The 24,595-nt window shown below is 45.6% G+C and overlaps 1 protein-coding gene across 9 annotated transcripts in view; it reads left to right on the top strand.

Moving 5' to 3' along the window:
* Nucleotides 1-3,985: 3,985 nt before the first annotated feature.
* The window catches only part of ALS2CL (ALS2 C-terminal like), a 46,425-nt gene continuing 25,815 nt past the window's right edge, over nt 3,986-24,595 (top strand). For 2 of the 9 annotated variants that reach the window (XM_085302782.1, XM_085302791.1), the window contains exons 1-3: nt 22,389-22,466; nt 22,879-22,987; nt 23,990-24,182. In XM_085302782.1, coding sequence (XP_085158908.1) covers nt 22,395-22,466; nt 22,879-22,987; nt 23,990-24,182 — 374 coding nt within the window. In that variant the 5' untranslated portion in view covers nt 22,389-22,394. Of the gene's footprint in view, nt 4,077-11,709; nt 11,727-12,063; nt 12,469-16,665; nt 16,815-22,388; nt 22,467-22,878; nt 22,988-23,989; nt 24,183-24,595 lie in introns of those variants that run through there. The other 7 variants (XM_085302788.1, XM_085302787.1, XM_085302786.1 and 4 more) reach the window with 7 other exon arrangements.

Genomic DNA, 24,595 nt, shown 5'->3' with positions numbered 1-24,595 from the left:
ATTGTCAGGATGAGATGGTTAGAGAAAGCAAGCCTCAAGTGGGTGTGAGGGATCGTRGGACTGCCCGTGGGACTGTTCTCCATCCAAAAAGCAAATGAAGCCTTCTACTACAGGATCAGGAGGAGGCCTGCTCTGCTAGATTTAGCAAAATATTGATAACATTAGGATGCAGAAGACCAAACCCAGATGAACGCCCTGAGCATGTGGCTATGAGCTTCTCAGCTGTGGCTTTCTGTTTCCAATAAAAAAAAAAAGTCATGCTGGGGCTGCGAAGCTTTTCCTAGTACAGGATATCCTGTTACAAAAGGTTTTACCAGACGCATACAGTTCTGATGTGCTTTACTGTCAGATTTGCTGGGGAAAGAGGGGGAAGTAGAGGGRAAAGGGGCTGACCGAAGTCAAGCAGCAGGCACTAACAGGCTAGTGTTCTGGTCAAACRCTCGCATGGATAAGTCAGAGCTGCTAACTCAACTGTTCTTGTGGGTGTTTTTTCTTTTTTTTTTCTTCCTTTTATAGTATTGGGGTATTTGTTATCAAAGATTCAGTTCTGAATCCAGCCCACAGTAAGCCAACAGGAATCAAGAAAACTGTTTAAAATATCTCTCCAGTCTTCCTGGCTATGACAGTATAAAGCTTTAATGTTTTCTACACCTCTTGGCCAAGAAGTTGGAAGAAAGAAATCAAAGATCCTAAGCTTATTTGCTTTTTAAATGTCACGATTCAGCTGTAGAAGGCCTTGTGGAGGGCACAGCTTTTCAGACTTTGTAATAACCGAGATAACTATATTTTCTCCTACTAAAAATAKCTTTTTGTAGCATCCTTTACTAGGAAAAGCCTGGGACTTTAGGTAAGAGAACAAAGAATGAGATCTGGAAGGAAGCTGAGCTTTTCTAGTCACTTCTGCTAACATTTCCCTGTATTTCAAAATAACTCGATATAGTTTAAGGAAAAATAGCTCCATAGCAAATTAATGTTTTATGAGCTCAAATAAGCAGGCCAGCTTTAAGGTCTGCCCTGCTGATTAGATTCTGAAGATCGGAGGAAGGTGGCACCACGCCAACGCGCGGCTTCCACCCGAGGAGAAGCAGCTGTGCAATTCCGCGTTGCGTTTGCGCTCTCTGCAGATCTTCCCGACCACTGCTGGCGGCTGCGTTCCTCCGCGTTGGACAGTTGCAAGCGTGCGCTCGGAAGATCGGAGCCGGGCACCGCGGGGAGGGAGCGGCGTGCGCTGCGTCGCGAGGCCTCCGCGCAAGGCGACGGATGGTGGCAGTGTGACTGCAGGGAAGCCGTGCGTCTGCCGCAGAAGTTGTGAGCTTTGGTCCTCCTGCGCCCTGCCGAGGTCCGGTTTGGGTGTTCGGAGAGCCCGCGAGGTGGTACGCTGAGCAGGTCTTAAAGTTTTTCAGCGTGACTTAAAYGGGGCTTCTGGGCTTGATAGGTTCTCCTGTCCTACCACCCTCTTCCCCCGGACTTGTAAATTGTTTCAGTTTAATTTAGCTGAAATTGGCCAAGAGATAAAAGTTTCAAAGATACTGAATTTCTGTGCTCCTTATTTAAAAAGCGTGCTGTTGGGTAAAAGGTTAAATTGGTGGTTGTCCTCGCTGAAGGGTGAAGTGTGAGAAAGCAATGAGTAAGAGGTGTGAGAGCAGTTCATGTTAGACACCAGAGAACCTGCACAGGGTAGAGCGGAGACACGGGAATTGCTGGTTCGTGTCTGCTCCTTGCTAGACACCAGAGCATCCAACCRCAGGGCATAAATCCATGTGAAACTGGGCTCTGTTAATTCTGCTGCTTGTAGGACTGCTTTCTTCTGGAGTAAGTTGTCTAAGCGTTGGTCTGGTACGGAGGAGTCTATGGAAATGCACCTCTGTGCCCTGGGTCAAACGTARTATGTTCTCCCTAAACCTCTAGGGTGGTATTTCCAGCATGGAGCTTGTTCTCAGTGTCTTGTCTACGGTCTGGGAGTTCAACGCTGCTGCCTTTTTTCCCCCCTCTTTTTTGCTTGGTTTTGTTTTTAACGCATTGGAGGAAGTTAGACTGCAACTCTCCAGCAGCTGGGAGGGAGACGCCTCCCATCCGGGTACTGACAAACCAGGCATCAAAACCATGGCATCGAAACACTGCTGGAAAATATCTGTGCCAAGAGCCATGTAAAAATAGAACAAATAAACCTGCAGTGACCATTTTTTTTTTCCCAATCTCTAGACTTCTTTTTCTGAGTCACTGAAACAGAGTACCTCCTTTAGCTTTTAGGAGGGAAAAATGTATATTTTTTTTGCAGCCTCTGGACTTTACCGCACCACTTAGTAACCTTGTTTCAGCTTCTTTCCTTGAAAATACCTGAAATAGGACAGACCAGAATCATCTGTTAGGTTTTTAAAAGATGAGGTTTCATATTGACCTTCTGTACTGATATTCTGAAATTTTCTTTCATGACAAGGAGGACAAGCAAACTCCTTGTATGTCACTGTCTACTTCTAATTTGGTAATCTGGCCCCTGGAGCTGGGTATTTTGTAGAGGGGAGGGGAAAAAGAAAAAGAAGTGTTGCAAAACTTGTGAATTTAGCAACAGCGAGGAACTGGGCTTGCAGAGAGAAGGGAAATAAGTGACTTTTCCCATGTACGGTTCCACCAGCAGTGACCCTTTGCTGGATGAGWTTTATCATAGCCCAGATTGCAAACGCTCTCATGTAATCACAGAGCAGCAAATGACCACCAGTGTCTCAGCAAAACCACAGATGCTGCTAAACTTGTTGTCAGCTTCCTATTTTTAGCTTGTATCTTTTGGAGGCTCTTGGGAAATAAATGAAATGTTGATCTTGCTAAATATGTCATTTCGCCAATCACTGGGGCACTGGCATTGCTGCTCTGCAGAGGGCAATAACGTCATTTTGGAGAATGTTGCGTTTCTGAAGTGCTTGAGTTTGTTCAGAATTGCAACCAAAAAAAATATAAATAAATAAATAAATAAATAAGGCGTTAAACTACTGGAAGGGGATGGAGACGTGGCTCCTGCCTGCTCCATCTTGCCACCTGCACCCGGGCATCCTTGTTCTGTGCCACTGGCCGCAAGAGTCACATGGACCGCAAGGTCTGGAAAYGCATGGCGGGCAGAAGAGCAGGGAAGGGAGCCAGCTTGCTTCGTCTGGACTTTGCTGATACCCATCTTTGCTAAAATACTTGGGGTTTCTTAAMAGAGATTTGTAATGCAAACGTGTTTTGTGAGAACGTCTTGTGGAGCGAAGTTGTACATCTGGTGCATGTTCATGCGCACTTACACGTCATAAAATTGTTCTTGGGCAGTGTTGAAAGAAACCTGAGAGATGAGCGCGATGGGTAATTTTTTTGTGCAAATCACAGCCCTGTTAGGTCAACCGCTCTGCAGGGCGAGCACTGCTTCCCTTTGAGTGCTCTGAGGCACCCTGAAACCACAGCGCTGGGTGCTGGGCTGGGTTACGGTGTTTAGAGAAAAATGATCTTCCCTCTGTAGAACGCCTATTTATGAATAAGTAGGGAAAAGGGGGTTAGCGAAGTTGAAAGGTCTGCTGGAATCTGGGATCCTCATCTCTATTTATCAGCCCCGGTAACCTCCATACCTCCAGGCTTTGAATTCCAGATTTTTCATGTCTCTCCTCGCTCTTTTCCTAGAGGAGAAAACCRTAGATGCGTGACACGTTTCTCCACAGAGCTGAAGAGAAACAACAACGTGTCTGCCGCAGCCGTGTCCTTTTAGAAACACCCCTAAAGCTCTGTATACAGAGAGCTGGAGTTGCATCGCCCATCTCTGGCTGCTGTTTCCCTTTAAATTCCCTAAAAGCCATTCAAGAGTCCAGCTGCCTGCTGAAACATTGATGTGGAGACCTGCCAGTGGTGGCAGCTTGCCAGGGGTTTCCATGTCTACCAAGAATGTTTTGCAGTGCACCTTGGGAGAGGAACATTACTTCCTTGATTCTTCCTCCCCCCCCCCCACTACAAAGTGAGTAAATAAAGCAGCTGAAAAGTTAGAGCAGGCGGTTTTTGTTACCAGCTCATCTTTCCACTCACATGGCTGCATAYCCAGGCTGACAGCTCGACCCATGGTAAGGCAGGCTTTTGCTTCCATGCAGGTGGCATTTGTCTTGTGTGAGATGTTGCTGAACCTCTGTTGAAGCGGTCCTGTGGGAGATGGAGTTGATGGTAGTCCTACTGCAAAAGATTTCACTCTGTGCAGTAATGAAGATCACTGAATTATTTCTCTGGGACTGGGATGATGTTCAGCATGTGCCACTGTCCCCACCCAAAAAGGGTATTTCATAGGGCTAGGAGAGGATATAGGCACATTTAAGACAAGACAGTGAGGGGAAGAAAACCCAGGTGTGTCAGACAGGCTTTGAACGCTGCTYGTTTCCTAGCTACATGGAGCCAAAGTGCTGGAGAAGTCCTTCCAGRTGCTGATAGGGCATGCACTGTGGGAGGGGGATATGATGTTGTGCTACACGACCGTGCTGTTGGACAAGGGTGCCCCTGTTTCTTTGGCACCCTGTCTTTGSTTGGTTTGACTCGTTGTGCAGTGAGGTGTCCTGCAGTTGTGGGTGGTTTCCAGCCTGGAAAGGTGGGAAGTCGCTATTCCCATTCAGCTGCTGATGGGGTATRTCAGACCTAGATGGCGTGGTGCCTTGGGGACATCACTCAAGGAGAGGGCCAGCAGTCTTGGGTGGCAACAGAAGGAAGGGCCCTTCCTCTTGGGTGACTCTTCCCCCCTTGGCTTCCATTTTAACAGCAGGTTACATAGCAGGTGGAGGTACCTCCGGGGACAGAGTCATACTGACTAATCATTGCTCTTGCTGCAAAGGTGGGTTACGGATGGTCTGATCTATCCTGATGTCTCAAGGGGTGATCTGGGAGCCGAGAGGGGTGTTTGTGTGTGTTGGGGGGAGAGGAGATTGGACCAAGGCTTGCTGCACTCTTCTGAGTTGCTCCTGTGATGGCTAGATCCTCATAATCCTCTCTTACGCTGCCCATGTTTGCAGGTAAGGAAAGCCTTTTCCCACCCTTCCCTAAACAAAAGGCAGCTTTCTCGTGAGACAGCTATAAAACCCCACTGGGTGACAGGTGGGGAACTGCTCTTGGCTACAAACCAACAAACTCTCATACATTAGGAAAGAAAGTCTAACGGATTTTTGCTGTCCTACAGCAAGGATTTCATGTATCTGCAGCTCTGCACCCTTGCTCCTCTTTCCTGTCCCCATGTGCCAGATGCAYCTGGCTATTGCGTTCCTCTGATCTGCCAACTGGAAGCATCTGGCATCGATTGCCACGGGGTGGGGAGAAGGTCCCAGTGTTGCACCTGGGGTTGTGCCACCTCGTTCAGAGTGTTTCAGAGACACCTGGGAAAAGTCACTGTCTCCTCCACAGCCAAACATTGGGGACCTCCGTACTCTTCCCCAGCTGGGACACCCTGCAGCCAAAAAAGGCTCATGCAATTAAGTTCTTGCTTATCTCGCTGGTGCCACTTCTCTGCTACTACTCAGACAAATTGCACATCATTTTCAGAGCCTGAAGGTTTGTAATCAGTCTGTTATAATGAAAGAGTAGTATAATGCTTTCAAAGTATTATACAGCTTCCTGGAAAGTTATCCGTGCACGTAACCAACTACTGAAAAGCTCACACAGATTAAAATACCTTTCAATAAAGGAAGAAGCTGTTTTGAGCTGAAAAATGAGTTTGGTGCTGCCATAGGAAAGCGAGGCTTTTTGTCTATTTTTTTATTGTTGTTTGCTTTTTGGCTTTCTGCACGTATAACAGCTCCTATGGAACTGGGGCTAACTGTCAGAGGCTGGTGTGTGTTTTCCTCTTTAGCAAGGCCTGTGGTTAGAGGAGCTACCACAGAGTGGTGAATAGTTTTGAATAGTGAGTCATGTTTCATTCTTACAACTAAGTTGGTGTCATAGGTTTATTTAAAGAAGTTTTCATTGTTTCTGTTGTTACAGAGAGACTAACCCTCAAACAGAGTCCCTGTGCCTCTCCTGGCATGGCCAGCTGGCATTGTAGAAGGTAGCTGCTGTAAAGATTGATATTTCTGATCCATTTTGTTCTGTGGAGTATGAATTAGAATCACTTCATCAGGCAGTAGTCGTGTTGCCCCATGTGATACATACAGTTCTCCAAGTGCGCTTGCACTGGTGTTTTGGGGTATGATGCAGGGCTTCATGCAATTGCAGAGGAGCCTGGTGTCTTCCCAAAGTGTCTGTAAACCATCTGGGTCTTCTAAAGTCCTTAGAGTAAGGCAGCATCCTGACCTTTGGAGGGCAGCTATGGCCAGACGGCTGGGCATCCTGATCAGCCTCTCTGCTTTCAGGGTACAGATATGAGTAGCACAGGTCACATGGAGGTTACAACTGAAGACCGACCCTACCATCACGGCCATCTAGTTATCCTGCCTTGGCAGCTTCATCTTCTGTTCTATGTGGGACAGGATGAGTGTGGGACCAGTTGGTGCAGCTCATGATGCAGTTTCAGCACCACCTCATTACAGCTGGAGTTTGTCTGATGGGCTAGAAACTGGTACAGCTTGACTAACAGGCACAGGGAGATGTGCAGCTCTTGGGCATCTTTTGGTTCTTGGATCAGATATTTAGTCCATTATGATAATGGCTTGGCTTGATGTGCTACTGTTTGTTTTTGTCCCTTTCTGGCTCCTTCCTACTCTAAAGAGAACCTGGTGCTAACTGGTGCAGGCTGTCTGCCAACAAGTTTCAATTACCAAAGCTACCATCTCTCCTGGGTCTGTCCATCCCTTTTGGATGACCTTGCACTTCTAGTTCAAGAAGTGGTTGTGAGTCCCTGCTGCTGGTGGACCTTAGGCAATGCTGGTGCTGAGAACTGGGTTTGTCATACACTAGACGCTGCATGGACGTGTCATCAGAGACGGTACTGGGACCAACTGCTCCCTAATAGAGAAGAACAGAGGTTGAGTGGTCTTACCAAAGGCCACATAAACTAAATTCTACTTCCCCAGATGTTTATCTGGCTGCTAGACCAAGGTTGAAATTTCTAGACTCTGCCAACTCCCAGTGATTCTCTCTTGATTCTTCAGGCTGAGAGCCTGTTTGGGATAAGTACTGTGACGTTTGGTTGCAACTGATATCTCAGTATAGCAAACACTRACTCTGGAGGTTGTGGGAAGAATCAGTCTCTTATGCAGACAAGCCTGAGGCGGCATTAAGCTAACTGGAGTGTTGTAAGGAAAGGTGTCAATGTGGAGTGCACTGTGCTAATTTTTCCCTGCCTTCTCTCCTTATGGTCCCAACCTTTCCCGTGTTGCTTCTGCTCCTGGCCAATCTGGTGTACAGTCTGTCCCTGGTCTTGTCTAATCGCCAGCCCCATCTGAATACAGATGCAGACAGATGGTTCCTTGCAGTGTACRTTATCCGAAGCTTTTTGTGCTTCCTGACATAAACCTGGAGAATCTCTGCAAGTMTTTCAACAGTGGTTTGCTATTGAATGATTGCTCAGATATAGGGAAACATTGTGTGTTCCCTTTGTTTCCTTGTACCTTCTTTTCTAACTACTCCTGCTGTGCAAGTGTCTATCACGCTTTAATGGAAAAGCTTGTGTTGCCTCAGTAAAAAGAATGTGGAGGAGTTTTGATTATCCAGAAGGTTGTGAAACTTCTTTTACATGAGATATAAATAATTATATGCTTAGCACCTGTTTCCATGCACAGTTTCCCAATAATGTGTACAAATACCATATTTCTGATCTTGCTAGGCACATGAGTTAGAGTAAAAACTCTGATCAGTTACTTGACGTTGATGTTTATCTGAGACTAAGGATGTCTCGAGAGGTGAACAGAGCTACTGTCTTTTTTTTGTTTGCTTGGTTTTTTTTTAAGTTTTTTTTTGGAGGGAAGGGAAAGCCGTGCAATATTGGGATTTATGCTGGGAGGAACTATCCTTTGTTGTAAAAATAGTATTTCGCACCTGCAAACACCTGTGCCTAGGAGTAGGCAGGAGCTGAGCTATCACTGAGTGAAAGTCCCTGGGAACGGGAGGCCGCAGCCTATTTGCCGCTACGCCGGAGCATGCTTCAGTAACCCTGTATTGGAGCTGACATAGCGAAAGATCTTCGAACTGAGTCATCAATGGCCGTTCCTAGAATAGGCGGTTCTTGTAAAACGGGGTTGGCATTTCCTTGGCGATACCCAGGACCTGGTTTCRGGAGAGCAACTTGGTCTATAAATCACCTTTGGTAGTGAACTCCTCGATGGAAACAGCCACTTCTCTCAGGAAAGCTGTATCTGGAGAAATGGAGCCATTTCCTCGACAGATGTAAACTGAGGCAAGATTTGCAGTGGATCCTGTTTTCATAGCTAAGAACCCTAAGTGGGAAGAGCAAGGTGAGCTCTTTTTCTTAGAGGTTTCTTTTTCAAGCCTGTTTTATATTTCTAAACAGATGAATGCTTTTAACTACCACAGTTGGTTGCATGCCAGCTTGCTGTGCCATCTATTTAAGGGCAAACCTCTTAGAGATAGTACCAAAACTTTCTTGATCCCTTGAGCGCATCTTAATGACTGTGTTAAGCCTGGCTTTAAACCATGCTCTCCAGAGTGCCACTTGCAAACTTTAGCAAATAGAGACTTTAAACTGAGGTTGAGTGGGGAGAAAAACATATAAAGGCCAGAGGACTATGCCTTGAGCAGCGTCGCTGGCTGCAGGCGGGTGAGTGCTGGTGGTAGTACTAAGCTCCAGGCTAGAACTGGTATCAGGTCTTCTGTATTTAAGATTGGTGGCTGCAGATAGCTAGAGACTGTTTCAGTAATAAATAAAAGTAATAAAGATCTGGTTAGATAATGAGAGGAAGACCTAGAGCTGATGGGGAAGATTTCTAAAAACTTCTGTGGSAAACCACTGACTTAATTGAATAAAAATCTGTTAGAACAGGCTTAGTTMTGATAAAACTCAGCCTCCTTTCTTGAAAAGAGAAAAGTGCCAGTTATTAATGTATTTCTGATTTATTTTACTTTTTACAATTGAAAGTCTCTTACGCCAAAATATATGTATAATATATATATATGTGTATGTGTGTGTGCATGTGTCTACGTTTATAAATATATATATATATTTCAGGCTGACTAAAGAGCTAAAACTTTTTTTGAGGATGTCTCTTTGCAAAATAAGTCTTTGGTCCCTCTGACCCTGATCCCTGGGAGGATAGGGAAGCATTAGCACTATTGCATTTGCAGGTAGGAAACATGTTTCATACACAGGTTTAGGTGCTCTTGAAACATCTGTGTTCTCATCAGTGTCCTGTCTACTGTAGAAATGTACTGGTCAGCAGAGCACTTGTCTACACTTAGCTGGTATTGRTCTATATCTTTATCAAACACTAACTGTGTATACTACCTAGGTGATGGACCACAGTGTGCTTCACTCTCCATACCTAGCCCAAGCCTCRTCTGGTCCTAAAGGCTGGATGTGGAGATGATCACAGAGTGCTTTGAATCCCTCCCCCAGCCACAATGGGGGCCTTGAGTTTTCCAAGCTCTAGGATGGCTCAGTTGTTGTTCAAGTAGCAGCAAACTGCTTTAAGGTAAAACAAGGTTGATTTCTATTCATCCTGCAGGATGAAAACTTGTGGTGATCCAGTAATGGCTGTGCAATGATTGGAGATGTCCACGGAGAGGGGGGCAGATTAGATGAGTGTGCAAAACACCCTGGTCTGGAAGCTGGAGGCCTTCTCTCTGCTGAGAGCCATGTGTAGGGAGAAAGGTGTGGGAGGAGGGATATGAAACATTTCAGAGGAAGATACAGAAGGATCCTGGCTGTGCAATCTGCTGCCGAAGCTCCTAGGAGTGAGGGTGACTAGGGCTGGGGAGAAGAGGAAGAGCTGTAAATGAGTGGGAGAGTGCCAAGAACTGCACTGCACAGATGATGACTTTCCTTGTCCAYGTCCACGATGGATGTCTCAGCGATGAATTGCAAGGAGACAGTTGTCAGTGCTTGGGGCTTATGCTCTTGCCAACCAGGGTTAAGGCTGAGAGCCAGCCTGGAACCCTCGGGCTGAGAAAGCATTGGTGCAAATGCTGAGTGTTTTGAGAAAACCACTTGAATTCTGATGGGAAKCAGAATTCTCATGAGGAAACACAATCAAACCAAATTTTGAAACCAAACTGTTACAAAAATCTGTCAATACAGTTTCACCACTGCTTTAAAAAATGGAGTTAGAGTAACGTGGGAAAATAAAAGAAAAAACAAACAAACAAACAAAAACCATGAAATTGAGATACAAATGTTAAGCACCTTGACCAGAACTGTGCAGAAACAAGTCACAAAGCTGAGCATAAATCCCAAGCCTAAATACACTCAATAGGTCTGACCTGTCAGGTGGGCTCTCCAGTGACCATCTCCTCCAGCGCAGAGCACCTGGGCCTTTCACACAATGCTKCAGGGGAGCTGGAGATCCCCAAACCTACAGATGTTATCACTAACATAAGCTCTGCCAGGGAGAAATTGTCCTCCAGACCCTGTACGGGTAGGGGAAAGCCCTCCTGGGATCARGCCAGACTTGGAAAGAACAGAAAGCTCATTCTATCTAAAATGGTGAGATGTCTGCCTGCCATCTAGTCCCTGGTGGTTGAAGCACTTGCTTAGGACATGGGAAACTGGGTTTTATGTTAGATTTCAGCTGGAAGAAAAAGGTCTCTAACGGTGCCTAAGCCCTCATCGCTAGCCCTCTGCCTTCCCACAGGTTTGGGGAGCAGATAGGAGGCCAGCCACGAGCACGCAGGGACCTTGCTCAGCCTTTCCCTTCTCTTGCTTGTATCTTCCCTTGGGTCGTTCCTTGCTGCATGCGTGGATTGCCTTTCTGCCCGCCTGTGTAGCGAAGGCCATTGCATTGAGGTAGAGAGTGATTTATGGGCACATCCCGCTCTGAAAAGACCCTGGGAGTCCAGCAAAGCAGGAAGGAAGTCGACACAATAGAAAACCTCTCCGAACAAAAGGCSACTCGGACACCACCTCTGTCTTCTGCTACATCCTGGACATCCTTTCTACGATAAACCAACTTGTCCTGATCCTTTCAGGCCACAGTGAGTTTTAGTAGCTTGTAAAAGTCCTTGAAAATCATAGAGCTGGGGAGGAGGAGAGCTGCTGAGTTGTAACATGTCAGAGCATCTGGGAAAGAATAGGGCTTTGTTAGCGATCTCCAGCGTGCTCTGAAGCAGAAGAGGATGGCGTGGGGCTTCTGTTGATGAGCATATTTACTTTTTTTTGATGTGGAGAAGTGTGTGCATGTGGTAGCTGCTCCTGCTTTGACAAAACACTTGTGGGAATTTGCAAACTGTGGACTGATTGGAAAAATCCAGGGCTTTTGTGCTCCGGCTTTAGGAKGTGGGATGAGGCCTGAACTGCAGTACTAGAAAGGACTTCAGCTTTTGGATTTCTTTGCCTTTTTTTTGTTTTGTTTTGTTTGTTTTTGTTTAAAGCAGGGTGAGGATTGTGACTGTTGGCTGAGGTGCAGCAGCTTTTATGTTGGAGCAGAGCACAGGCTTTGCACACATTGCATGCAGTCTGTCACACACTGTCTGCAGCAGGCTCTTAATAGCAGGAAATGTCCCATTTCCCAGGGTTTCAGTCTGGCTCCTGTGATTTTTAGCAAGCTTAGAAGTCGCACAAGGAGGGCAACTGGCAGAACAGAGGAAACGTCCAGGAACTGCATCTGGCAAACTGCTGTGGAAATGCTCTGTTGGTAAATGAGACATTGCCTGGATTAGAGCTGAGAACTGCCACTCAGCAAAGCAAACACATTCTGTTATTTTCCTTCTCAATTTATATCTTTTTATGTTTCCATGCTACACCTGCTGCAACAGCCCGTGGCTTGCATCAATCGCAAAACWTCTATTTAGAAAAGCAAACAATAAGCAATTGCTTTAGAAACCCTATTTACAGGAGTTTCGTAACTGTCTCCTTGGGCACTGTGGGTGTCTCATCTAATGAACAGGCCCAGATCTGTGTTTCAGCAAAGGAGGCGACGGGATGTGGGAGGGAGAGGTGGGTGGGGTGAGCGGCGGCTCTGGAAGCACCGAGTATTTCAGAACTCGGAAGCTCGGAGGAACTGCTGCTCCGGCAGTTACCGCGGAGGAATTTTAATTGCCCCCCTTATGCAAGGTATGTTGCTCTACACACTGGTTCCTTCTGGGTTTTGCTGCCGGTGTTGTTCWGCTGGTTGTTTCTCCCAAAACTCTCAAGGCAGGCTCAGTTTTCTAGTGGCACGCGTACCGGAGGAAGGGCATGAGATCACCCTCAGCAGGCTGGCGGGACTGCTGAAGGTAATGCGTGACGAGCAAAACTCCTGAGGCAGAGCAAARTTTGGGAGCGTTTCCTACCGGGAAGAAATTTTAGCCGTGCAGGTGGCGAGAAGTGTGGAATGCACTGGCGTTCTTCACCCCCCGCGCTWGATCTACGCAGCACGCTGGCTCGGCGTAAGGAAGGTATGTTGTCCTTAAAGCCTCTAATTTCCAGCGTGGTTCAGGCTTATCTGAGCTATGAAACCCTCTACTGTCTCACCTCGTGTTTCCCACGAGAGGATGCTGGTGCAGGTAGCCCCCCTGCAGCCAGCAGAGCCCGCGTGCGCTGGGAGGTGCTCCTGGGTGGAGGAGGGGATCTGAGCCTGCGTGGGGCAAGCAGGCACCTCACCCGGCAGTACGAGCCTGAGGAAGGCGAGTTGGACATCACGCGTTTGCACAGGGGTTGCATAGCTTCCCTGGCAGAGCGAAGAAACCARTACCAACTAATTAGTCAGGATAAGAAAGGCTGATAAGCTCTTCCTGGTTTCTGCAAGGGAGGGATGTGGTCAAGAGCGGGCAGGTGGCTGCAATGTTTTGTGAAAAGTCTGGGTCAAAGGCACAATTACAGGGGAATGGTAACATGCTTAAGACCTTTAAAAATCAACAAACAACTATGCGATTAGAACCTGACAGAAGAGGAGGAGCTGTTGTTCACGGGAACAATCGTTGTTTTTAAACTTAGTTTAATCTGGACGAGAACCGAAGCTGCCTCTCTCTGTCTGTGGAAATTTCCTATGACCTGGAAGCTTCCTGGACCTTGCAGCTGCTTCCTGAACTTGGTAGTTTCCTTACTGCTGTTGCAATGACTTTATTCACAGTGAGCWACAATATGAGATTTTTTGAGGATCTGTTTTGGCATATAATTCTGCCTGGTTACCTTGCATCTTGTCTGTCAGAACCGTGCATTCAATTTAGTGATGYGTTTTGGAGATAAACAGTATAAATAAGTTCAAAAGGGGTAAAATAAATTCAAGGACRATAGATCCATAAGCAAACAGTAGAAGTATCCAGGTTTGTAGCCTTTGACATCCCTTATGCAGTAGTGGAGTAGACCTCAGAAAGTGGCCAACTTTATGTTCTTTTTCTGARTAACATCTCTTATTGCTGCTGTCAGACGAGCTGGATCACTGGCCTGACCTGGCAGGGTATTGTTTACATTCTTGTTGAGTTGAGGAAGGCTCATGCAAAGTACTTTGGGCTCAACAAACAGGAATTTTCTTGTAAAACATTTTTTGTCAGAGCTTCAGGTCCTCAAAAGACCTAGGTTTTGGCACTCTAAGCACTTCAGCAAACTGTGGCGTCTTGGAAAGATGATCAGAGGTTAGAAAGGCCTGATGACTCTTTACAGGTTTGCTCTGGCTTCTCTGGCTTGTAATTTGTCCTCCAAGAGTACTTGAAGGCTTTGATTAAGCCCTGGAAGCTTCCTACTGCAATGAGTCTTGTAAAACCTTGTGCACTAGAGGAGAARTTCTGCAGTTCTTCAGCTGGCAGATGGGGATGGGTTAGCGTTACTGTGCTGGTGTCAATATTGAAAGGCACTAGKGAGTTCAGGGGACCCGAACAGAAAACAGAGGGAGTCTGCATGCAGTGATGACACTATCCCAGGTAAGTCTTTAATCTCCATTCCTGTTCTTCAGAGTGGACTGCAGCCCCACTCTATTTCTGACAGGTATTGAKGATGCCATACTAAAGACTGAAGTGCTTAAGTACCACAAGGTTCACTTAAGAGGGCAGATCTGGGAAGTTTTGTAAGTGGCATTTCACAGTAACACCTCATTAGCTTTGGGGCACTATCTCTAGCCTAAGTTAATGTCTGTGAGGTTGGAGAAGAGACAGGAAGTGGTACAGAAAGGCAGGACAGCCAGAGGATGGATCTGGAGGCTCACATGTGAACACTGGATGAAGACAACCATCTGAGAAAGTAAGTGCTGTCCTGGTTGTTTTAAGGCAGTCCTCTGTCTCTCAGCACAAAGGAAGTGAAAGGACCTCTCTGGTCCTACCCAAATTCTGGAGGTCCTARGTGAAGAGAATGGAGCAGAGGATGGTGTTACCATACACGGTGAGAGTACAAGCAATTGTACTCTCAGCTCTTCCACTGTCTAATATTGTTTTTGTCTTTGTATGGGTTTCTAGGCTGTAATTCAGGCTGTGACGCTTAGGGTCTGACTCAAAGCTGCTTTGAAGTAGATGGTAATACATATTCTAAAACCCTGAAGTATAGCACTTCCTTTATTTTTTACTTTTCAAGGCCATGCTGAAGTCCCATTTGCTCTGGAAGACAGAGTACGTWTGTTGTGAGCAAAGATCAAAGAAGACGAGAGGTCTCTTGAAGACAGACACTTAGCTTCCCTCCTGCTCCCACACCTGCTACCACAGCTATGACACAGGAATAGCAGGAAACCTAGCTGTGGTCCTCTGAGCCTCTCGTAACTTCTCCACTCCAATGGAGAASGCATAGGTTCTCTTTTCTCATTACTTCTTTTCCTTTGCTACATCCAGCCAACCTGTAGTTGTTTCACATTACTCTTAGTTATCTGTGAGGGTTTTATCCTCTAACTTCAGGTCGTTTTGTGGTGCRTGTATTTTGCTGGCTCAGAGCTGTTCTGTTTCTGCAAGCATACGCTGCTCGCAGGTATTTTTGATAGTGGGAGGTGCAGGGCCATGAGGGATCGAACCACCATCTTGCCTTTYTGTACTTGCAATGTTATTTGCAAAGGTTTAATGATAGTCTTAATTGCAATGAGAGTGATCTTCTCTAGCCTTAGCTGTCAGTAAGTAAAAGATCTTATTTGATCTRACTGTTTAACTCTTGTAATTAGTGGACAGAGACCAAGTGAATACAGAGGCCCACTCATCTCRTTTAGACTGAGTTGAATTGATCTTCTCCCGTGTCTCTTTCTCTCCGTTCAAAGGGAGTCTAGGGTGTATAGTTCAGCCTTAGATACTCTGCAAGAGCAGATGGATTCTGTCCTTTTCAAGTCAACAAGAGATTCACCACTGTCTTTGGGCTTGGGAATGAACTTTCTAAGGAAGGCACGTGAGCTYCCAGTTTGGGTTTGGGGGAGAAAAGTTTTATATAAAAATCTTGTGTTTCTTGATTTTGCAAAAACAGGAAAAATATGTTTCCCCTTCCCCATTCATAGCTCCCTGTTTTTTCCTATTTTTCTGTGTTGAAGATGAATGAGGACAGAAAGAAATTAAAAAAAAAAAGTTCTATTTGGGCTGAAAATCAATTACAAAATCTTGRTGCTTTCTGTAGGAAGTATTAAGTACTTGTTTGACCCTTCTTATGCTCCTGGCTACATGCTGCTGTCATAAATCTGTTGAGCTTCAAATGTGATCGATATTCTGACAAGCTGACATTGTTTCTTCTTTCAGTGCTTGGGGTCATTGCGAGATGAGCAACATAGTGTTTTTTCTTTTTTTTTTTTTTTTAAATGTCTGATGCATAAAATCAGTGGTATCAAGCCAGGCCATCTCACCTCTGATAATTGGATACTCGGAGAAGGATGCAAAAACAGGGAAGTGTTGTAGTAGCGCTTCCTTCACGTGCACTTCTTTCCTCCTCAGGGACTTCTTTCCGAGCTGGAATTTATATCTTTTTATTAGCTTTTAATTTTTTTCCCCCTCCATGAATTTGTCCAGCTGCTTTTGAGTGTGGGTGTAACATACTCGTAGCAAGGACAGACTCCTGTGGCGGCGAGTTCCACGGTTTAGTTGGACGTAGTGTGCAAGGCAGGGCTTCCTGTGTTTGTCCCACGCTTCCTCCATCGCTCGAGGGCAGAGGTGGTTGTGCCGTGCTCCCTGTGTCTGCTGCGTGGCGCTAGATACGTGAGAGCRTGGACCAAAAGTCTGAGAGTCGTACGTCTAGTGCGAGAGGCTTGATGGGTCTATTAACTCTGTTTTTCAGCTGTGCCATGGACTGTGTCTGCCTGCTTTTATTGCTTCCYGCTCAGCAATTTCCCCTGATGGCAGACCATCTGGTCCCTTCGCAGACAAATTTTTGCTGGCATCTGCAGGCTCCCTCTATCCCACGCTAAAGCCTTATCCAAATAACTTTGTTACCTCAGTTGTTCCCTTCCTCCTTTTTGCTGATAAGAGCTGTCTCAGGATTTTATTGTCTTTCTGCCCTGTTTATTCCCAATACCTCTAAAGTCGCACGTTGGATGTTTCTGGCTGCTTTTGAGGTGACTCCAGTAAGCCGAACGCTCATTCACCCTGAGTCATGACGAATCTGAGGTTTGACAAGAGCAGAGTCTGAATGGGAGCACTCGCTTCGCTGTGTTGGTCTTGGTTAAACAAAGCTTGGAATTGTTTTTCCACACAACAAAATGGTCTTTGTGCTGGTCATAATGCAGACTCAGCTGGAGCATGACACATGAGGACGAACGTAGTTTGGAATTGCAATTAGCCGGGCTAGAAACTTGGCCCGGGCAGAAGAGGAACAAAGGTTTGGATTGAAGGAGAAGCAACGTCTCGGCGTGGGCCACGTGAGTTTGCCCTGAGTTGATGGACTTTGAGCTGGCGCTGCAAAGGAAAGAGGAGGTCCCATCCTGCTAGTGGGCACGTTTGTGTGGTTGTATGTTAAATCAGGCTGGGGAACTGATCCACATTAAAAACTAATCTGTTAAAGAAAACTAGATGCTAGGGTCCAAGTTCAAACAAACTTTTCCCTTTCTTTCCACCCTTGCCACCACTGCCCCTAAGACCAGCCCTTAATCCATTCCCCCTTCCCATCTTCGCCACAAACTTTTTTTTTCATTTTTTTTTCCAGGCAACTCTTTGGTCGGGTTAATCATGATGGCACAAATGTTGAGCTGACAGAGGGAAGGAAACAGATAGGCAGGACTATGCTCAGTTTAAGGTCCCTAGATTCAGCTCAGAAACGTCATTTGGATGTTGCATAAAATGTTGATCTGGATTAGCTAGGTTTGACTAAGTTTTGAGGGTGAAACTCTACTGGCAGACTTTGCGCAGAGCTGGATGTTATTCTGCCCTGTAAAGTGCTTCCTTTYGAGCTATGCACTGCTTAGGGAAAGGCATAAAGCTCGTGCAAAGGGGAACTGCACTGGTAATCATATGTTTTCCCTGCAGAGTTAACCCAGGTGTTGCTCACCTAGATTAGTGTAACAGGAGCTTTAAGACCTCTATGATAAGGCGCTACCCAAACGATTGCTTTTCATAGTGCTGCTGGACGTACCCACGCTTTGTAGCAGTGTGGTCAACAGCTCAGCTGCTTTCTGGCTTGTTCCAGTGAACAGGGGAGAACTTCTCTGTCCTGAGTACCTGGAGGTCAGTCTGGTAACAAAGCATTTTTAGACAAAAAGCACTTTTTGCTTTCAAATGCTTCGGGTTGCATCCTGCTGCAAAGTGGAGGGACATTTACAGTTCAAGTGCTCGTGCTCTATACTGCATCCCCTGAAGGGTTTGGTTGTTCTAGGTAGAAGCAACACCGTTGCCACTACGAAAGAAAGCAAGCCAGAGAGTGAAACGCAATATTGGAGAAAGTCTTTGGGGATTACTCTAATGGAGAAATGCCTTTGGTACCCTATAGACTTCAATTTAAAACTCTTATATTGTTCCTGAACTTGAATTAAAGCAACTTTATCCCTGCCTCTGTAGAGAGGAGGTATTCGTGTTAGACCTGGGCAATAGCAGAAAGGTTCATCTTCAGCTGAGTGGCAGCAATAAACTGATGGTGTCTCAAAAGGCAGGGGAGTGAACACTTGGCTTGTTTGAGGACTGGAAGTGATGGAGTGACAGACCTGTCTCATTTCTGAGGCAACAGCAACAGGGAAAAAAAGATCATGAGCTGCAAAGACAGATGAGATTGGTAGGGCTGAACTGTACATAGCAATGAAGGAGCAATGCTATTTAGGAAGCCTGATGTAGAAGAAGAGAAAAGTTTAAGAGTAGAACTGGGCACAAACATGGTCATGACACTTACATCTCACAGGATTTAGTGTTAAAATGCCCTGGGCACACCTGAACACATGTAAATCTGGCACTGAAATTGGATTGCTAGCTCAGAAGTTTTTGTTTGCATTGATTGCTAAATGCAAGTTCAACACAGGGGAATTCACAAGAGGAAGATGGAAAATGAATAGTCCCCATTTGAAGATCCACTTTGTTCCATACTGTAGAGAAGATGATAGGATTATTTGACTGGATGTGTGTTTCTGTGAGAAACTTTGAGTCACGTCTAATGTCTAGGGATTTTCCAGCTATTTTCCTGGTGGAATAGCTGTCTCAGAGCTACAGACTCCAAGTAGATCGATGGTCTCCATAACTCTGACAGAGAAGCTCAACAAAGCACCAAAATGTCTCTTTGCTTGGCTTCTTATCTGTTCCCACCACCCTTCTCCTAATTTTCTCAAAACGGGTATAATACCCTGTTGTGGCTCCTCAAGAGCCATCTCGCTAAAATGTGCATATAGCAGTTTTGGATAGCCCTGCTGAGAACTCCATTCAGATGACTCAGGCTGCACCCATCTATTCCAGACAGGTATCTCCTGTCTATCTTTCAGCCACTACTTGTCTTGGTGTTAGCTGCTGCATCACCCTTGTTTCTGCCTTCGTTGGCATGCTTAGCAGAAAAGCCAAGAATGTGACGAGCTGCCAAGATCTAGCAGCTCTTACAGATGTTTCTCAAACTCATTTGTCCTGTTTCTACATGAATGCTATCATTTGTGTCCTCTCYCTAATTACAGACCTGTGCTGCTAGGGATTTTCTTCCTCTTCATCAGCTTATGTCCTCCTGTACCTTTCTTTAGGGAGAGGGAACAAATATGTCTCCCAGTTTGGAAAACATTCTCCTGGAGAGGTCATCCTTCCTCATGAGACCTTGAAGCAGGCTGGTGGCTGTCTTGTTTTACCAGTGGAAGACTCTATCCTCAAAAGCCGTAGGAGATTTTCGGATTTTGCACGTGACCAGAATCGAGACAGCCGCACCTATTAGCAAGAGAAGCTGTCGTGCTTTATGCAGCTGGTGAACACTTCCTTGGAGCTGCATCTTTTTCAGTGCTGGCTGTCAGGACTGCATCATCTGAGAAGCATTTTAGTTCCCAAGCAGCAGCAGAGCCGTGCACGATGTGCAGACCAAAACACTGAAAACAGACATGAATGGGTCTAATCAAACTTCCCTTGCCTTTCAGTGAACAAACACAGAAGTACAAAACCACTGAGGCATGTGAAAGCTGGGTCCAAGCGGGAGGGAGGCAGCATGTGACAGCTACAGGTTTCTGTCGAGTGCTCCCATGGCCCAACAGCTCTGCAGTTTGCATTTGTTTTTTTTTTATGTAATGCAGATGCACAATGTGACCTCACATGCCCTCAGGTGGTCCTTCATGCTCTATGGCTGAGTCAACACTGGTTTTGTTCACTGGGTAACTAACTTCAAACCCTCTTTGCCTGAYTGGGTTCAAATAAGTGTGCAAMTGCTCTTCCCYCCCTCACCCCACACATGACTGGTGGGGAAAGGYTGGAAGTGGCGGCTGAAATTCGCCYGTACATCATTGAGCGATGTGGCAACTTAGGTCTTTTTGTGATGCCGGAACCGCTGTTTCGAAAGCTGACTGGTGCCACTTGCTCATTCAGCAAACGGTCTGTTACTGTCACGTTCAGACTGAAAGTAGACCACGAGTTTCCAGTGAAGGGCAGGAGCGTGAGTGCTTAAACCCATGATGTTAACTCTGTGGCAGGTGGCAGAAGAGGTTGGCACGCTTCRGGTAATGGAAAAGGCTATCCAAGTACTTCTGGTTCCTTCAGAGTCAGCTTGGGTGTCTGTACATTGCACTTTCTGTTGTGGCTGTTGCAGAGGTTTCTCAACCCAAGTATAGCATCAGGGGAATGCCTTCAGGTAGTCCTGGTAAAGCCTGATCTCGGGTCTGCAGGAGTAACAGACCCTCAAAAAAAGAGGCTTGCAGGTGGCTTCGTGTGGAACCAGCTCACGTTCAGAAAGGGCTTGTGAACTACCRTGGCTGCATAAAGCAGAGCTGTGTACATCTGCATCTGTGGTTTGAATCATTCAGTTTTCATTAAGCCATCTGTATGTAATGGATGGTGAGGTTTCTGGGTTGTTGATAAGAGGAGTGTTGGAGTTTGGCATCCATTCCTTTTGTTCTGCACAGAATAAAACCTTTTCTTGCAGGACTAAAGAAGAGTAGGTGGAGAACAAGCCTCTCCCCTAGCTGAGGGGATCAGAAATGGTGGAGTTTTATTCCTTTCTTTGCCTCAAATAGGCAAAATAGGTTAAAAAAAATTGAGCCCATCAGCTTGTAATCAGTGATCCTAATACAACAGAACTGACTACTTGCTGCTTTATTGAAGCATTTGAAAATGAAATGCTGTTGCCTATCCAGGCTGATTTCACTCTCTGATTAACCAAGCTACTCATGCTTAGAGGTTTRTAACAAGCTTAAGTGCTCTCTAGCTCCTGTGAGAGGAGGAAAGAAAAAAAAAACACCCTATAACATTTATCTTTGTATCTACATGGCATAGGATTAAGTGGCAATAGAAAACAAACTTTTAGATCTGTCCTGTCCTCTTGGTGTTCTGCTGGGATGGAAACTGGCTGGCTGCTGCTTTGTTTTGCTTTTTTCCTGGCTCAGTTGCCCTCTCTGGGAGGGGACAGGAGGAATTCAGATTCCAGCTTTTTGACCTATTTGCATGCGTAGAGATTCCTCTGGGGCAAATCACCASCATTCCCGCAAAGAATAGTCCTACAGACTAGGACTGACTTGCCTCAGGGCTTGATGTATGAAAACTTGCATGCTGTGAAATATGGAACTATYTAACGCTTCCTACTTTGCACACAGATGAAATTTAAGAGGCTGTGGATACTAAGGAGAAAAATCTCATCACATCTATGCAGTCAGTTGYGTTTGGATATGAACATCCATGTGTAACCAGGGAAGCTGACCATCCACATGCACGTTTTAAGACACCATCTCAGCCCAAGCTCCATGATGACCTGAAAAGGGAACACGTGAGCAGGGTTTGGTGGGTTTAGGGAGCTCAAACCTTAATTCAGTGAGGAATCCAACCCCCTGAGAAGCTTAAAAGTCAGGCATTCCCACCTAAGCTAGTCACTCAGATGTCCTTTCCATAGCCCATGGCGAGATGCCCAAAGMATTTCTTCCCTTGAAAGATAGAACAAGTTTAGGCTTAGATGTCTAACTTCCAGACATCTCAGCATAGGGAGAATGAATCTCACCTGTGGTTTGTCAGATCAGGGTGGAGTGAAGAATCCTCAGAGTAGGCCACTAGGAGCTACTCTGACAACAGCTCTTCCTAGGGACAGTGCGAATATGCTATCTCTGTCTCTATAGTAAAYAAATGAGACCTGGTCCCATGGCCAGATGGTTATGGCATAACCTACGTTCATACAGCTGTTTGCTTCTCGCATCCCAAAACAGCATGGCTACGTGCAGATTACCTGTTTCTTATGGTCCCTGGATCATGCCTGAGAACTGTTGGAAGAGCACCCACTCTGAAACTGTGCCGAAATCTGTTGTACCAATTTAATGTTGTAAACTTTTGCAGCATTGTGCCGTATATTTGATGAATTACTATTGTAAACATAGCTTTTGAGAATGAGCTACAACCAGGCTGAGAATGAATGTGGAGAGACCATTTGCCATCCCTGGAGTTTGCTGTTGTGCTTCGCTAAGTTGAAAGAATCTCGAGGTTGTAGTTTCTTTTTTTCCCTTCAWGTAATATCAGCCAACTCCGCCCATAGTATTTTCACCACCTGGGCTTTTTCCATATTAGTCTCTTGTGACACGTGATTAACTGCATGTGTTCACTTCCCCTGATACGTTTCTTTTGGGAGGTAGGGCTGGGAGGCAGGAGGAGGAAGCTACAGGAGTTTGTTCACATAGATTTGTTGCCTTTTTTTTTTTTTTTTTTTTTTTTTTTTTTTTTTTTTTTTTTTTAAATACTGCCTACTTCCATTTTAAGTAAACTCTCTGTTGACCCAGCGGTTGTGACATATAACCAGCAGTGCACAGTCCTGCTCAGAAAGGAGTAACACCAGACCTCTGCCCCTTTGGAGGTGTGGGTGCTTGGGCATGGCTCTGCGGCTCCGTATGACAGCTTTTAATGCCAAAAGGTGCAGACTGCGGCACCTAGGCCGAAAACTGGTGAGCGAAATGGGAATAGACACTCTGCTTCGTCTGATGCTGCCGTGTACTTCAGTGATTTTCTTCTGGAAGTATGGATGTGGCACTAAGCAGGATTAAAGCAGTTATCAAGTTAGGGCCTTTCCGGTCGCAYTGAAAAGTATCATGGTCCGCAGGAGAAGATCTTCAGTTGGAGAATCAGGAAGACTAGCCTGCAGCTTCGGTGGACTTCTGTGACATCAGCTCGTGTTGGGCTACTGGGTTTCCCTTTYTTCTCGCAAAAATTTCAATTATTTTTGGGGGGCAGCAATTGCAGTTCTCTGCCTGTGTTGTCCAGAACAGGAAAGCGTAGATGTTCGCAATGAGCTTGGAAGCTGCTGGTGGGTGGATATTCGTGAAGTGAGTTTACATGTGGCTTTCTTGTTGTGTCTAGGACATGTGCACAGCTGAAGCAGCCGCCTCTCTGCTCCAAGCAGAAGAAACCTTCTCAGCATGCCTGGCACGGATAGATGCCTTCATCCTCAAGCCTTTGCTCCAGGCAGGTAGGTCAGAGAAGACTACGTTTTTGTATCCAACTCTTTACCTTGAGTCACCTTTCTGGTGCACCTATGAAGAGAATTATAGTTGAAAACTGAGGACTGGCTGAGGACGCACTGGAGGCTGATTTATTCACAGGAGTGATATGTAAMTTGTTTCACTTGAGACAGTAAGGTCTTGTGGCCATGTGTGACCTTTCCTGCAAGCCTAGGACTGTGGTTCTTGTTGTTTTTAGAGTTTAATCTAGATTGTTTTTAGAGTTTAATCTAGATTCTGACCGTTGTAAGCAGAAGCATATATTGGGGAAGATCTGAAGAGACAAAATTTCTCCCTTCAGTTGATCTGGCCTTGTTGAACATTCAATCCCTTCACGTATGTCTGCTGTCAGGCTTGTTCCATTATGGTGTGTGGAAATCTGAAATGCTTCTTGCGTGTGTGACCCTTAAACTGTGCCCGTTCTGTCACCCTGCTCTTGAAGCTTGTGAGYGCAGCTTCTGGGATGGCAGTAAATCAGAGCAGCTCCACCGAAACAACCRAAAATTTACACCAAAATCTGTGTAAATATTCGTGAGCTCTTCTGGCCAAAACTAATGTGACTGGATTTTAGACCCCTAGGGTAATTCCTACTGATGTTACTGCCTTTTACCCTTCATGAAGGTTGGGAACAACTATTTGGGCCAGGGGCAAAACCTCTCCAAATTTTSTTCAAGTGCTCGTGCCTGAGCTGGGGCTTAGTCTCACAGGCTACCATGACCACATGTCCTACAAGAATGGAAAGGAGAAGGGCTTAGCACGGGTAGCCCATAAAAGTAATTAGAGACCCAACCCCAAATAATCATCACCTCCTTCCTCCTAGGAATTATTTTCCTGTAAGAGTATATGTATTTCACCTTGACAAATTGGRCTGATCTGGACAGAGTCTTCCACAAGATTCCTTGGCGTTCAAAGCTTTCTGATGGCCTTTCTCCCTTCCTTCCTCCCCCTCTGCCCCAATCTCTTCCTCAAAGAGCCTCATGACCAGAGAGGAAAGGACAACTTTAAACTCTTACTGCTACTAAATGATCGATTTCAAGCTCTCTGGAACTTCACAGAAGAAAATTATCGGATACTCAAACAAAAATGCAGCACTTCTGACTCATTCTGCATCCAAGACTTTTACACTGTCTGGAAAGGGGACCTGTTTCTAAGTCTYCACATTCAGTAAGTATGGAAGCATTTCAGGTGAAGATAAGGGACCCAACTTATCAGCTGTTTCTACCAACTCTGATAGGCTGGTGCAAAACTGATGCATTTAATTTGTTTGGTGCTATTCATTAGCATTCATTCATTAAGCAAGGAGTCATTAAGCAAGCAAGTCCATGCATTGCATTCAGTGTATGGACTAAATGTTGCAGACYATAGGATCTGTGTAGGCCATCTAATAGGTGGTCTTTTTTCATCTGTAACTGTGCTTTGGAAGGCAGGATTTTTTTCCTTACAAGTATTAGKTTTTTTTTATTATTATTAGGCATCTTAAAGCAGGAGGAGGAAAAGGTAATAATTTGTGTCTGGGGGATTTATGAGAACAAAGCTTGGGCAATGAGCAGGAGCAGAAAGGCATGTACAAGGAGGCT

This window comes from Rhea americana, unplaced genomic scaffold (assembly GCF_003343005.1).
Source record: "Rhea americana isolate MKP2758 unplaced genomic scaffold, rheAme1 scaffold_192, whole genome shotgun sequence".
Classification (NCBI taxonomy): Eukaryota; Metazoa; Chordata; class Aves; order Rheiformes; family Rheidae; genus Rhea; species Rhea americana.
The sequence above is the reverse complement of the archived record's forward strand: the minus strand, read 5'-3'. Positions and strand labels throughout refer to the sequence as shown.